The 15090-nt window shown below is 29.4% G+C and overlaps 1 protein-coding gene and 1 pseudogene across 1 annotated transcript; both read right to left on the bottom strand.

Annotated features, from left to right (window-relative positions):
* Positions 1–2709: 2709 nt before the first annotated feature.
* On the bottom strand, positions 2710–7578 carry LOC129309001 (amino acid permease 2-like; annotated as a pseudogene).
* A 4093-nt stretch (positions 7579–11671) lies between these two features.
* Positions 11672–14402, bottom strand: LOC129309473 (amino acid permease 2-like). The gene is made up of 6 exons (XM_054951062.1): positions 14293–14402; positions 13947–14180; positions 13738–13831; positions 13373–13587; positions 13083–13231; positions 11672–12585 (listed from the first exon to the last, which is right to left on the bottom strand). Exons 2-6 carry the CDS (start codon positions 14068–14070, stop codon positions 11932–11934), a joined length of 1236 nt encoding a protein of 411 aa, XP_054807037.1. The 5' UTR covers positions 14071–14180; positions 14293–14402; the 3' UTR covers positions 11672–11931.
* Between the last annotated feature and the right edge of the window lie 688 nt (positions 14403–15090).

The following is a 15090-nucleotide window of genomic DNA, read 5'->3' on the forward strand; positions in this document are numbered from 1 at the left end:
AAGCATCACTTATTAAATTGATATTTTGATTATTACTGTTGACTAGAAAAATTGCATTTCCTATTTTGTGAACTCTGTTTGAAAGGATTGCAAAAATTGTACTTCTGTATATAAACATGCAAATTGGTTTTGAATTTTATATTGGTATAAATTAAAATATCCAATTGGTATTGAGATAGTAGATTTCATATGTTACCTCTTAACATTTTCAAGTGAGCTGTGCAATAGAGTTATGGGAGAAGGCACCAAAACAATGAGTTTAGGCTCCTTATTCATTTTGGCTTGGCACATGTAGTTGTGACTTTATTATTCAATTGCCATGACTTGGGATTATAATATTTTTTATAACTAAAATAATTTGAGTAACTAATTATTTGCAAAGTTTCTTTTGGGGCGTGTCATTTGAGAAAAGATTTTAAAATTTAATATTCAAAATAGATTGTTGAACAATAGACTGTTGTGGGCTGAGTCCAATCTATTTGATAGTATTTATTTAATTTAAAATGAAATTTGATTTAAGTTCCTTGTTGCTGGACTATTGGGCTTGTTATGGACTGTTTATTGGACTTCAAATGCCTTAAGCCCAATTATTGTTACTTTTTGGTGATTCTATTGTTTTTATTTGAGATGCTTTTGGAAAAATATTTGTGAAAATAAGGTAAAAAGGTTTTGCTCTTGTAAAATTATAGTGAGTATCTTATCTAGAATTTTGGGATGTTATATTTTTGTATCAAAGCCATGCGGTCTTTGGCTTTGTGTTTTGTTTTAAAAATATTTACCTAGTTGTCATGGCAATATGTCAAGACGTGCACTTCTCTATTCTTTAGGATTTGTCCAACATGTGCCAACTCTAGTTAACTAGTCATTAATTTTATGTGAAATACAGAAGAAGGGAGAAAGGGTAACCCAAGAATCTCAACTTGTTAATTTATTTTAATCATGAGAGGTATGAATTTGTTTTCTCGTGTTATTAAGAGATTTAAGATTGAATACTTTAAGAATAGTGTATCTTAGTCAGGATGGATCTCTGATTTTTTTTTTTTTAACATTAGGTTATTACCACGGAAAGTTTGAATGGAAACATATTTAAATTTCAAAGATTTAGGCTGTGATTATACATTATAAAGCGTGTAGTGTGGTCAAATTTCGTATATTTGGGCATTTGATGATAAAGTATACATGTGTAAGCATGCCTTTTAAAGTAAATATGTTTGTTATTGTGAGTGATATTTTGATGATCTAATGGGCTTGATGGAAAAATAGGGCTTGAGCTTGAAAATGAGACCGGATTATCGGTTAATTAAGTTCTTTATTATGAGAAGTAGAAGTTTAGTGTAGGGTTTTGTTGTTGATAAGTTGTACATTGAAAGTAATAAATTATATATCTTTTTAGGCTTAGCCTTTGAAGCAACTAGAATTTGTTGATAATTGGTTGTTCTGGTAGTGAATCGTGAGTGGTAAATTGAATAAGAAGTGGATATTAATATAATAATTATTAGTATCCAAGGTTTGATTGGGCAAGATGAGGGAATGATTATGGAATGTTAATATTGTGCGAATTTGAGGAACGAGGACTTTATAGGAAATTAACATAGCTACAGAGAAAAAGTAACGTGGCAAAAGGGATAATGATAATAAAATATATGGGAACGCTATTAAATGATCAGATATTGCTAGAAGATAAGAAAAGGGTGTGTTTAAGCGTGTGTGTAAAGTGATTATTATTTATTTGTATTATATTGATTTAAATTATGTATGTATGATTTTATGGCCTATTGAGGGAAATTTTCCTTTTAATCAATGATTTTATAAATTGATTTTGAAAAAAAAAAACTATTTAATAGACAAATGTGTTCTCTTGGATTTGTAAACCCTATATATTTAAAACACTTGGGACAATTTGTTTGGAGGTTTAAAATTTAAAAGAAAAATGCTTTTTAAATAGGAATATCTTCTCAAAAATAATTATAAATTAGCCATCCACATAAAAACTTAGGGGGTGATGTTGACGGATAATTATAAATAAACTTCTTTTGAAGTAGGAGCATCCATGTTTTTCTTAAGCCTTGTTGTAGCAGATAAGACAGTTGGGTTCAAGCACATTATTGAGAATCATGGAGAAGAAAATATAGTAAGAGTAATCGTAAAAGAAAGAAGGAAGAAGATGAGTCTTCTCTCCCAAAAACTATAGAGAAGGTAGGGCTTATCACTTTGATACTGATTATCTGAACATTGGAACCACAAGTAGCCTTAAGCACGCTTTTGATATATTGAGGCTAAAGCTTTTCCATTAAAGTTTGAACAAGTTATAACCTTGTCCATGTCATTCAATGTGGGCTTTGATTGGGCTTTTTCATTGAGCCAATCAAGTCCAAATGATAGAAAACTTAAACACAATACATAGCACAACAATTAAAAGCATATGTTAGTTCTTGTGGAAGAGGTCTTGGCCACTTAAACACGAGCCCTCAATTTTAAATTTGTGTGAACACATAATGCTTTTTGGGATAATTAATCTCAATTGGACACGACAATGCTCGAATTTAATCTGATCAGATAGCCCTATAAAAAACTAAAAACAAACTAAATGGGAAGATCCATGTATAGTTTGATTAATAGAATGGCTTGGACTTCTTCAGGTGAGGAAAAACACTGACGAATGATCCAAAAATAGCCGCCATGGGCACCACGAGACACGCCACTCAGCATCTAAAGGCAAACCAACCTACCACTCAATTTTTCTATCTTCTTCTGTTTAATATACATTTTCATCGAAAAATACACATTTAGAGGCCAAAACCCTAATGCCCCGATGATCCCCACAATGTCGTTGAAGAACAGAAGCAACATGGATGCCAGTGTTGTGACTACCACATAACACGTCCTTGAAACCAACCTGAAGAGACTCATATTGTAGGGAGCATCGCTAGGAATTAGTAAGGGGGACCTTGAATAATGTGTTCAAGAGCTGGCTTTTGGGAAATCTCTATGCGGCTTGTTTGTCAATTAAGGTGAAGATGGGCTGAGAGAAGACTTGGTAAGCTTCGATGAGGTGGGCGGCTATGGCAGCGTTAGTGACATCCAAAAGCCAGAAGGGGTTGGAGAAGGCCAAGTCAGTGAGAAGATTGGGAAGTGAGCTGTCTCTGAGAGCAACGTAGCCCATGCAACCATACAGCATACAAAAGACTCTGATCACTGCTATACCTATCTTGGTTGATTTCTTCATTCTCTTTGCTTCTGATGGTGGCAACTTTATGGTGTCTTTTGTATATATTCATATAAGATATTCGTTGTTATTCCACCTGTTTGGTAATTACTGATAGGACTTTAAGATTTTTATTTTAAAAAAAATTAATCATGTAGTCTCGTAATTTTAACATAGTTGTAAATTAATTTGTAAACTTTAACTTATATTGTAACTTGATCTGTCAATATTTTGATTTGTCAAAACTCAATCCTTATTTTTTATATAACCCAATATTTTGACTAAGTATACAACCCAATGATCTATATATATAATTTTATAGCAATTTAAAACATTAGTCCCTAAATCCGACAAGTAACTTTAGTCATTATAATTTTTGTTTTCAAAACATAAGAATCAATATTTTAAATGATTAAAACTATATAAATTAAGTTATATTGAGTTAAAATTTAAGAATTGAGTTTTAACTGAATCCAAATTATAAAGATTGGATGATTTAAATTTTAATTAAATGAGCACTATAGCGACTAAGGTGATTAGTTTTTGTTATTATTTTAAAAGGTAAGAGTATATATACCTGAATTTCAATGAGGACAACTGAGAATGAGCAAGCAAAGGCTATATCACCAAGAGCTTGTGAACTCCTTCATATTTTTTGAGCTTGAGTCACGGTAGTTCCTGATCCATTGCTTAGTCCTGTGAGGCTGCCCTTAATTTTACCACTTTTTGCTCGATATGATCATAAATTAAATCCCAACCAGGTTAATTAGGGCAAATAATCTCATAGGTTAGGTTTTTATATACATAGACAATTCTATAATTAAAAATAATTAAATAACAAGCATTTTGATCGTATAACCAATTATTATTTTTTACCAAAATCATATAACTAATTAATTAACCAACCTAAAACTTTAAGAAATTGGTTTTGGTGCCCATCCTAAAATGAGCACCATGGTGCTCAGCACCAAAACATTGTCTCGTTTGATAGTTTTTTTTCTTTTTTTAACCACAAATTTATTATAATTAGAATAAATAAATATTATAAAATTAGTATTTCAATATTTGATAAATAAATAAATATTAAGATGTTAAAATTAAATATGAATAGATTAATTCATTAAAATTTAACTTGAATAGTTTATATATAAATTTTGGTCTAAATAGTTTAGAACTATATTGAAAAAATTAAAATTATAAATAAAAATGTTTTTCATTTTATTGATTTTGTACAGTTATTTATCTATGAAAGATAATATTATTCAAAGCATAATCAGGTATTAAATATAGGTACTTTTTTTAATAGAAATTCAAACATTAATTTATTGCAGTATAAGAAACTGGCTCATTTTACTAGACTCAACTCCTATTTTAAATTATTCAAATTATTTTTTATTTTTTTCAGTACAGTTCTCAATGTTCAAACCAAAATTTTTATTTAAACTATTCAAATTTAATTTTAACATCTTAATATTTATTAGTTCATTAAATATTAAAGAAATAATTTTATAATAATTATTTATTATTATAATAAATTTGCGATTTAAAAAAATAAAAGAAAAAAAAACACTGCCAAATGACAGTATTTTAGTGTTGAGCATCCCTTTTATGATGAGAACCGAAACCAAGTCCCAACTTTAGCCATTCCAAGAGAGAGGCCGACGGTGGAGTGTGTAAAAGACATGACAGCAGCAACAGTAGAGAGCCACCAGATCTGATCGAAGTCTGGGATTTGGGACGGAAATACCTCAATTACCCCAAAACCTATCATGTACGGATTGCTTGACACGTTGCATCCCTTTCCTCTACCCTTTTCATGGAAACAATTCGACCCAATATTTTGAAACCCGGACCGAATATCGAACTGAAACGAGCAATGGGTCATGATTTTTATGATCTAACTGGTTAGACCGGCGGTCATACCGGTGATATAAAAATTAAATAAAAAAATAAAATTTATATGTGCAATTATATAAATAAAACATTAATTTATTAATGGTGCTTAGGATCTCAACTTCAAAAGCTAGATACTTGGATCATTGAAACTAGAGGTAGAGGCATGTTAGTACAAGCTTGTAATCTCAAAGGAAAATATTGGAGCTGGAGGCATACTGTCATGTCATGACTCACAAGCTTTCAATCTCAATGCTAAAGGTTAGATCTTTAGAGCTGGAGGCGGATGTTGGAGGAGAAGTTAGAGATTGAGTTTGGGCCATGAAAGAGAGATTAGATATTAGAAAAGAGAAGAAAAGAGAGCATTAGTGATTAGAGAAGACAAATTGTGAATCTAAATAATTTAGCCTAAATTTTTTTAATTTTTTTGGCTTTGACCCGGGTCTCGCCGGTTCTCTCAAAACCGACCGGTTTAACCCTGTTCAACTCGGGTCAAATGCCATATTGGTTCAATTGGTTGAACCGGGCTATTTTCTTCAGCGGGTGGCGATCAGACCAGTCAGACCGTCCGGTCCGATCTAGTTTTGACAACATTGATTCGACCTTTTGAATTTGATTGCCTTGTCCCTCCCTCAAAACAAAAACCAAAAAAAAAATTGAGACATCATTATGTGAATATGAATATTGCATTTCGGTAAATTTAAGGTGGTACTCTCTCCAATCACATTTATAAATCACATTTTAAAAAATTTATTTAATTTTATTTATAAATCATGCATAGCTTTTTAGATAATATTTAAAATATATTTTTAAAATTACCTTTCATAAAAGAGAGAAAATACTTCTCTGATCTTTTTTATAAATCACTTCTAACATATTTTATCAGTACCAAGAAAAATCTTAAAATTCATTAACTCTATTTTAAAATTTAATAAGTTTTTAACTTTGTCCCTATTAAATATACACACTTCAATAACATATTTTTTCTTTCTAACATTTAATGAAGGGTAAAAAAAAATTATGATAAAAATTTAATAATGTGACTTATAAGTAGGACCAAAAAAATTCTTCTCACTCTACCCTATAAATAGGACCATAGAGACATGATATCACTTTTTTGATTTGTTGTACAGAAGCATCTTTGAAATTCTACACACTTTTATTTTTTCTATTTTTTTGCATGATACTCCCTCCAGTTCTTATTATAAAATATTTTCAACCATTTCACGAATTTTAACAAAAAAAATTTGTTCTTGATATCATAAAAATGTAAAATATACTTTCACTTTTATATTTAATTTTAAATAATAATACAACTACATCAAATACCTTCATGTTAATCAAGAAGGGGTAAAATTAAAAAAATGATTTAATTATTACAAGATGTCCTATGTTTTGGACAAAAAATTACTTCTAAAAGGTATCTTATAAATAAAATCAAAAAAAATATTGATAAAATTGGTAGAAATGACTTATAAAAATGACCAAAGGAGTACACAGCAAATGATAAAATTGACATCTTGCTGATAGAAGGAGCGATAGTGTGGAATTGATTTAGTTGCTCATCACACTGATGAGCAATGTGTGTGATGAAATCTGAACCATCCAAATTTAAAGTATTATTTAATTTTATATTCATTAAAATAAGAATTTAAAAAATTATTTATTTTATTATTTTTATTCTAGTTTAAATTTAATTTGAAGAATTTATTTTAATATTAAAATTTTTATAATTGCTATATATTGATTATCCAAATATACTCTATATAGTCTAGATTTAACTGTACAGAGTAAATTTAAATAGTCAATATATAGCAATTATAAAAATTTTAATATTAAATTGAACCTTCCAAATTAAATTTAGACCATATTAAAAATAAAAAATTTATGAAAATTATTTTATAATTAAATCTGGATTGTATATAGCACATCTGGATAATCAATATATAGCAATTATAAAAATTTTAATATGAAATTGGACTCTCCAATTTAAATTTAGATCAGACTAAAAATATAAAAAATTGTTAAAATTACTTCATAAATTTTTAGTTTAATAAACATAAAATAAAAATATATAATAATATTTTAAATTTAAATTATTTAAATCAAAATATGAATGGTTTAGATTTTAGCAAGCTCATCCCCTTATGAGCACCGTAGGCGGACCTGCGATAGTATATCCTATTGCGACTCCCACAAGACTCAGATACTGAAATATTCCACACAACTTCACATGAACTCCACCTGCATGCATGAAACATTTCACCATCTTCATTTATTCATCATAGTCTTCTTTAATTCCTACACACACACACACACACACACAGTTGGGGGGTGTTTGCGTAGGAGATGGTATGTACCAGTTCGTTTAAGACAGCCATCGTCGTCAAAGAATTTGTGGAGAGAGGTACGACAACATCAAGGGACTTCTCGATGTCGTCGAAAGCTTCATGTTGGCTAAGGTTATTCTTCGAAGCCATGTCATCTCTTGTGAAACACTCACTCGCCAAGGTGGGTATTTACGATGAGGTGGCGTCTCTTAAGAAACCGAGGCTGGCTATGAAAATGAAAGAGACAGAATAAAGCAGAACGATCATCAATTTGAAACTCGTGTTCATCAACTAATATCTTTATAAGTGATTCAATTCAAGTATTATTTTATAGTCCATCCAATATTTGTTCCTTCTGCAATAATCCTAAAATCGTCCTTGACGTGTTTAATAGATAATGAAGAATAGTGTGTCATTCATAAATTAAAGCATATATAGAAGACTGAATAAAGTAGAATATCGAAGGTCCAAAACAAAAAAAAAGGCAGCATATATTGAAGATAACCGTCCATTTAAAAAAAAAAATATATGTTTATGCGTGTAGGATTGAATGACGCTCCACATGAGTCTTTGCAGATGTCTTGTCAGACGCTGCGTTGGAAAAGAAGGGGAAGAAGGCACACACTGACATAGAATGTGTTTTGTTTTAAATTTGTTAAAAATTTATTTAATAAAAATTAATTTAATAAAAATTAATTGTTGTAATGAAATTTATGTTTGAATATATTTTTTTAAAAATTAATTTAATATATTAAAAATTATTTGGATTATGATAATAAAATGTAGTTTTAAATATATAATTATTAAAAGGACATTGATTTATAATGATTTATAATTTTTATTACATGAATGTAATATACTTTAAATATTAAAAAATATTACATTCATATTTTAAATAACATAAAATTTTATTTATAATGCTAAAAACTTGATCTCTAGTTATTTGTATTTTTTTAATTTATAATTTTAGAAATGTGATAAAGATTTATAATTTTTATTATATATTAATTTTACAAATTAACATGATTAATTATTTAATTTATAATACTAAAAATTTGATACCTAATTATTATTATTATTGAAATGATAATTATAATTTTAATGAATGAACTATTTTTAAATAAAAAATAAGAGATTAAATTTGGAGTAGTATGATCAAATAACATTATACTTTTTAAATTTACTTTTTAAAAGTTTCAAATAATTATGTTTTTTATATTTGCTTTCAACCACTATTAAAATTTTCTTTCAAAATGTACTTTTTTATAAAATATTTTACTCAAACAACTTCTAACATTTTAAAAGTAAAATTTTACTTTTTGAAATGAAACGCAAGAAAAACCAAACTAGCCTCTAGTAAAGAAGAAAAAGAAAACTACAAGAATTTAGATTTGGATATTATTACAAATAATCCACTCCTTTTTCTTGCTCTTCTTCTTCTTCTTTTGGATATGCAGTAAACCACTCTTGTTTAATAAAATGAGTATAAATGTGTGGTGTAAAAAATATTATTTTATTACTGACATAAAAAATAAATATAAAAAGTTCAGAATTTAATATTTATAATTTATCATTAAAATTCTACCTTTTTAAACTTAAATTTTTTTAATTTATCAATTTATTTTTTATTTTTTATTTTACCTTTTTGAAAAATTGTAATTTTAAGTTTAATATTTTTCTAAAAATATTAAATTAGTTACAAAAATATACATATACATACATACATGTGTGTGTGGGGGGAAACCTATGTCCATTTTCTTCTTCATACATCTTAACTAGTTTTTAAATTAAATCATTCAAAGAAATTTTAGTTTATAAAACTAACTTTGAAAAATCTATCTAAACATAAATCACGTAAAAGTTATATATTTTTTTTAACATGCTAACCTCAGTTAATTATAACTTTAGTTGTAAATTTTTTAATCCAAACACACACCCTAATAACTCAAATGAGATGTGCTTATTCAAGCAAAGTTTAATTCAAGCCGAGCTTATCATTTGAATTAGTTTAAAATACATGAACATATAAAAAAACTTATATAGATAAGCCCGATCCTAACATATTAGGCTTTTGAGTTTATTTGAACTAGCTTGAATACCTAACTTGTTAAATTTTTTTCTTTTTTAGCTAATTTCAATTTTTATTTTTAAAAAAATTAGTATTTTCAATTTTATCTTGTTTTAATATTATTTTATTACTAATTAATAAAGAATTTAGATATTCAAACTAAGTCCACTCTAATTCAGATTTGGCCTAATTTTTTTAAATTTATATGGACAATTTATACAAACTTAATTTTTTAAGCTTATTCAAGCTTAACTCAAATTATCATTTTTAGTGAAAGTGATTTACCCAAGGAGCTCGTCAAAGGCACCAGCAAAAGGATAGTGGGATGTGTGTAGGATATATTTTATTATTAAAAACAATGAGATGCAAAATTCAAATATCGATTCTGACAATTACAAACATAAATCTCATATACAATCTAATAATTATATTTAAAACTTAAATATTTTATCATTTTTTTGAAAATTTTGTTGGGATCTAAGTGTCATTAATTCAAAGTTTTGGAACTTAACTGTTATTATTGCTTGAAAAATCCATGCATGTCCTTACGTTTTTTTGGGGCAAGATTTAAGTACTTGACTTTATATACTTAATATATTCTAATTAATTCAATCAAAATAAGACAAGTGAATTTCAACATTTTAATAATATTAATAACAAGATTTTGTTATATAATAAATAATATATAAAAAATTCACATGTCTTCATTTAATTAAAATTAAGCACATTGAACATATAAGGTTAAATATATAAGTTTTATTTATTTATTCCATAAGGCATAGTAGAAGAGTCATCTCAATTAATTCTCTCAATTAAAATTTGTGTCAAATGGTCTGATTTATATTATGTGTGTTTATATCGGTTGGCTACACAATATTCTTTCTAGTTTTATTTATAAATTATTTTAAAAATATTTTACTGAAACAAAAAAAATTTAAAGTTATTGACTATCTAAATATTTTCTCTCACCAACATTTAATAAAAAGTAAAGTAAAAAATTTATAATAAACATTTAATGATTTGACTTGTAAATACAAAACTAAAAAAAAAATTCTCTCTATACTTTGTAAATAAAACTAAGATAGTATTTTATTCTAAGGATATGAAATGACAGGTGCGGAAGAACTCGGACGTTTTTGCTTGATTCTCAATTGCATACATTTGTGTGACATCGAATATATGAATCTTTTTTCTTTTTGTTTTATTTTCTCTTCTATCATCATCTCAAAATCCTTTGAATTTAATAAGAAAATTAAAGAGAGAAATCACTGAAAGTGGGAAATATATTGAAGCTTTTGACCTAGAAATTGAGCGATTGATCAGAAGTCATGGGGAATTAAACATCCAATCTGATTCACGCCTTAAAGGGAGTTCCCCTCTTTATATATATATATATATATATATAACTATAAGGAGTAGGATCTGCCCACAACATATTTCCCTGAAATACGAAGAGTAATATAAGTAAACATCTCCCAAGTAAATCACAAAATACACTAGAATTAAAATTCAAACTTTCAACCAATTACACCAATTTTAATCAACACTGGCTTCGCGTTGTATGAGAGAGGGTGGTGGGGCCTAGAGGATATATATATTATATATATATTGATTTTGATAGATGGTTTTACATTTTTACTTAATTTTTTACTTACTCTTTCATCAAACTTTTGATTAGATATTGAATTTCGCTCAAACATAGTTAATCATGTAGCAATTAATACATTATGGATATGCACAGTTAAACTGCTGATGATCGCCTAATTATCAAATAATTTAACATGTGAGTTATTTTTTTTTCCTGATATAAATCATATATACATATTTAATAATATACGATGGTTGTGTCACATCAACGTTTAAGATTGAGACTAATTAAAATATAAAAATTGATACATGAATGATTAGTTTATGTAAAATTTTGTAATTAATGATCCAATTATGTGGAATAAATATCCTTGCGATTGATCTGTTTTTGTCCTATCTGTTACCAGTCACACCTGTCATATATAGATTGAAACGATCCTCTCAATCACAATATGCTTTTTTTATTTTTTTTATTTTCTAGTTCTTACCCCATATTATTTCGTTTAAGACTACTCCAGTAGGTATATGTATGATTAAAAGTCTAAAAGCGAAGGAAAAAAGTGAAAAGTTAAAGATGAGGGGCATATATTTCATTCAAAAAAAAAGAAGAAGAAGAAGATGAGGGGCATATATGAATGCAACAAGTTACAAGCGGTTGGTTATAAGAAAATGGCACAAGAGAGTTATGATCTCTTGGCCAACTTATTCGATCTGCTTAATTATAATACATAATACTTTTGGGAGAGATAATCTCAATTGGATATGATAATACTCCAATTTAATCCGATTAAAGAGTCATATAAAAAAACTCAATACAAATTAAATTAGATGACCCATATATAATTTGATTAGCGAAATGGCTTAGACTTCTTGAGGTCAAGAAAAACACCAGCGAATGATCCAAAAATAGCTGCAATGGAGACCACGAGACACGCCATGCTTAGCACTTGAAGGCAAACCCACTTGCCACTCCATTTTTGTATCTTCTTCTGTTTAATATACATTTCCACCGGAAAATACACGTTCAGAGGCCAAAACCCTAATGCCCCGATGATCCCCATCACATCATTGAAGAATGGAAGCAACATGGACACCAATGTGGTGACTACCACGTAACACGTCCTTGAAACCAACCTGAACAAACTCAGACTATAGTGAGCATTAAAACCAAGAATTGGTGAGGGGACTTTGAATTCTTTGTTCAAGAGCTTGCTTCTGGGAAATCTCTGTGAGGCTTGTTTGTCGATGAAGGCGAAGATGGGTTGAGAGAAAACTTGGTAAGCTCCGATGAGGTGAACAGCTATGGCGGCGTTGGCAATGTCAAGAAGCCAGAAGGGGTTGGAGAAGGCCAAGTCAGTGAGGAGATTGGGAGGTGAGTTGTCTCCGAGAGCAGCGTAGCCCATGCAGCCACACAGCATGCAGAAGATTGTGGTCGCTGCTGTACTTATCTTTGTTGCTTTCTTCATTGTCTTTGCTTCTGATGGTGGTGACTTTATGGTGTCCTTTGTACATATTCATATAAGATATTCGTTAGTATTCCACCTTTTTGGTAATTAGAGATGGGACAATAAAATTTTTATATGATTGTTATTTGGAAGAAAATTAATCATTTAATATCATAATTTTAACTTATTGTAAATCATTCCTTAAATTTTAACTTATATTGCAAGCCAATTGGTCAATATTTTGACTTATTGAAACTCAATCATTTATAATTTTATAGCAGTTTAAAATAATAGTCCCTAAGATGAAGAAAAATAACTTTATTTCTTATAATTTTAGTTTTTAAAACATAGAAATTAATATTTTAAATGGTTAAGATTGTATGGATTGAGTTACACTGAGTTAAAGTGTAAGAACTGAATTTTAACATAATCAAATTGTAAAAATTAAGTGACATCGAGTTAAAATTTAAGAATTGAATTTTAATTGAATGAAAATTATAAAGACTAAAATAATTAGTTTTTGTTATTATTTTAAAAGGAAAGAGTATATATACCTGAATTTCAATGAGCACAACAGAGAATGAGTAAGCAAAGGCTATATCGCCAAGAGCTTGTGAACTCCTCCATATTTTTTGGGCTTGAGTCACAGTAGTTCCTGATCCATTGCTTATTCCTGTGAGGCTGCCCTTAATTTTACCACTTTCTGCTCAATATGGTCATAAATTAAATCCCAACCAAGTTAATCAGGGCAAATAATCTCATAGGTTGGGTTTTTATATGGACAATGCTATAATTGAAAATAATTGAACAACAAGCATTTTGATCGAATAACTAATTAACCAACCCGCAACTTTAGCGATTCCAAGGGAGAGGCCAATGGTGGAGTAGGTAAAAGACATGATAGCAGCAACGGTAGAGAGCCACCAGATCTGATCAAAGTCTGGGATTTGGGACAGAAATACCTCAATTACCCCAAAACCTATCATGTACGGATTGCTTGAGACGTTGCATCCCTTTCCTCTCGCCTTTTCATGGAAACAATTCGACCTTTTGATTGCCCTGTCTCTCCCAAAAAAAAAAACAACAACGACGACGACGACGACAACACAGAGAGAGAGAGACCATTATGGGAATATCACTACTTCCTAATTACAATTACTTTGCATTTTGGTAAATTTAAGGTAGTACGTAGCGAATAGTAAAACTGACATCATGCTGATGGAAGCAGCGATAGTGTATCCTATTGCGACTCCCACGAGACTCAGATACTGAAATGTCCCACACAACTTCACATGAACTCCACCTGCACGCACGAAACATTACATTAGTAGCGTGATAATTGAATAAGTGAAGATCACAGCAGATTAATTAATTAACTGATGGTGAAAGGTGAGAGATAAATAATTGTGAGTGTGTACCTAGAATGGAAGAAACAGCGTCCATGTAGGTGTAGTTCCTCTTGCCGGAAACGGCGTCGTGCAGACGATAACAATCACAAAGCATGGAAGAAGTATAGAGAACGACAAAGGCGAACAGCAACATGACGAAAGGACCAGCGATCCAGCCCAGCTGAGCGACTGCCCACGCTAAGGATAGCACACCCGATCCTATCACCGCCGTTATTATGTGTGAACTCGCCGTCCACACTGTGCCTGCACTCTCATCATCACTTCACCATCGTCAGTGATTCATTATCTTCTTTAATTCCTATATATGCAAAGTTGGTGTGTGTGTGTCTGTGTGTGTGTAGGAGATCGTACGTACCAGTTCGTTTAAGACGGCCATCGTCGTCAAAGAATTTAGAGGGAGGATCGACAACATCTAGGGACTTCTCGACGTCGTCGAAAGCTTCATGTTGGCTAAGGTTGTTCTTCGAAGCCATGTCGTCTCTTATGAAACGCTCACTCACCAAAGTGGGTATTTATATACTAAAAAAAAAAAAAAACTTTCAACAGCGACTTTCAGCAGTGACTCCAAAAAGTTATCGCTGATTCTCAATTTTCAGCGGCCGACAATAAAAATCACCATAAGTGTGACTTTCTACAACAACATTTAAAGTCACTGCAGAAATTCAACAGACTTTCAGTAACGACAAATGCATGTCATCGTAGAAAGTCACACTTTCAAGGGCGGCTTTAACTTTTATCGCTAAAAATTTAATTTTGTATTATCATCATAATTTTATTTTTATTTATCTAATATTTAATATTTTAAGACATTAATTTTGTTGCATTATTGTAATTTTATAATGAATATATAAAATAACATAATGAGTTTTTATTTAATATATTCTATTGTTAAATTATAATTTTAATATAAGGTTAAGGTATTATTTAATACAAATGAGCTAAAGTAAAGAATTAAGCCAAACCATATTATTTTACGTGTGTGTTTGTATTAAAATATTTACAACTAAGGTTAAGATTCAACCAAAGTTAGCAAACTAAGGTTAAAAACAAAGTCAGTAAATGTAATATGATTTATATTTGAATATATTTTTTAAAAAAGTCTATTAGATAAATTGAAATTTATTTGAATAATTTTATTCAAAAGTCAGTTGAG

The sequence above is a fragment of the Prosopis cineraria genome, unplaced genomic scaffold, assembly GCF_029017545.1.
Source record: "Prosopis cineraria cultivar Desert tree isolate PC_DT_omini unplaced genomic scaffold, ASM2901754v1 PC4, whole genome shotgun sequence".
Classification (NCBI taxonomy): domain Eukaryota; kingdom Viridiplantae; phylum Streptophyta; class Magnoliopsida; order Fabales; family Fabaceae; genus Prosopis; species Prosopis cineraria.

What these genes read in the sequence shown, in the direction of transcription:
- LOC129309473 (XM_054951062.1), bottom strand. Translation starts at nt 14,070, where the DNA reads ATGTTGCTGTTCGCCTTTGTCGTTCTCTATACTTCTTCCATGCTTTGT. An exon ending in GCTGCTTCCATCAGCATGAT is followed by an intron (nt 13,588 to 13,737) that starts GTCAGTTTTACT and finishes TGGGAGAGACAG; the next exon opens with GGCAATCAAAAGGTCGAATT. An exon ending in TTGTGCTCATTGAAATTCAG is followed by an intron (nt 12,586 to 13,082) that starts GTATATATACTC and finishes ATATGTACAAAG; the next exon opens with GACACCATAAAGTCACCACC.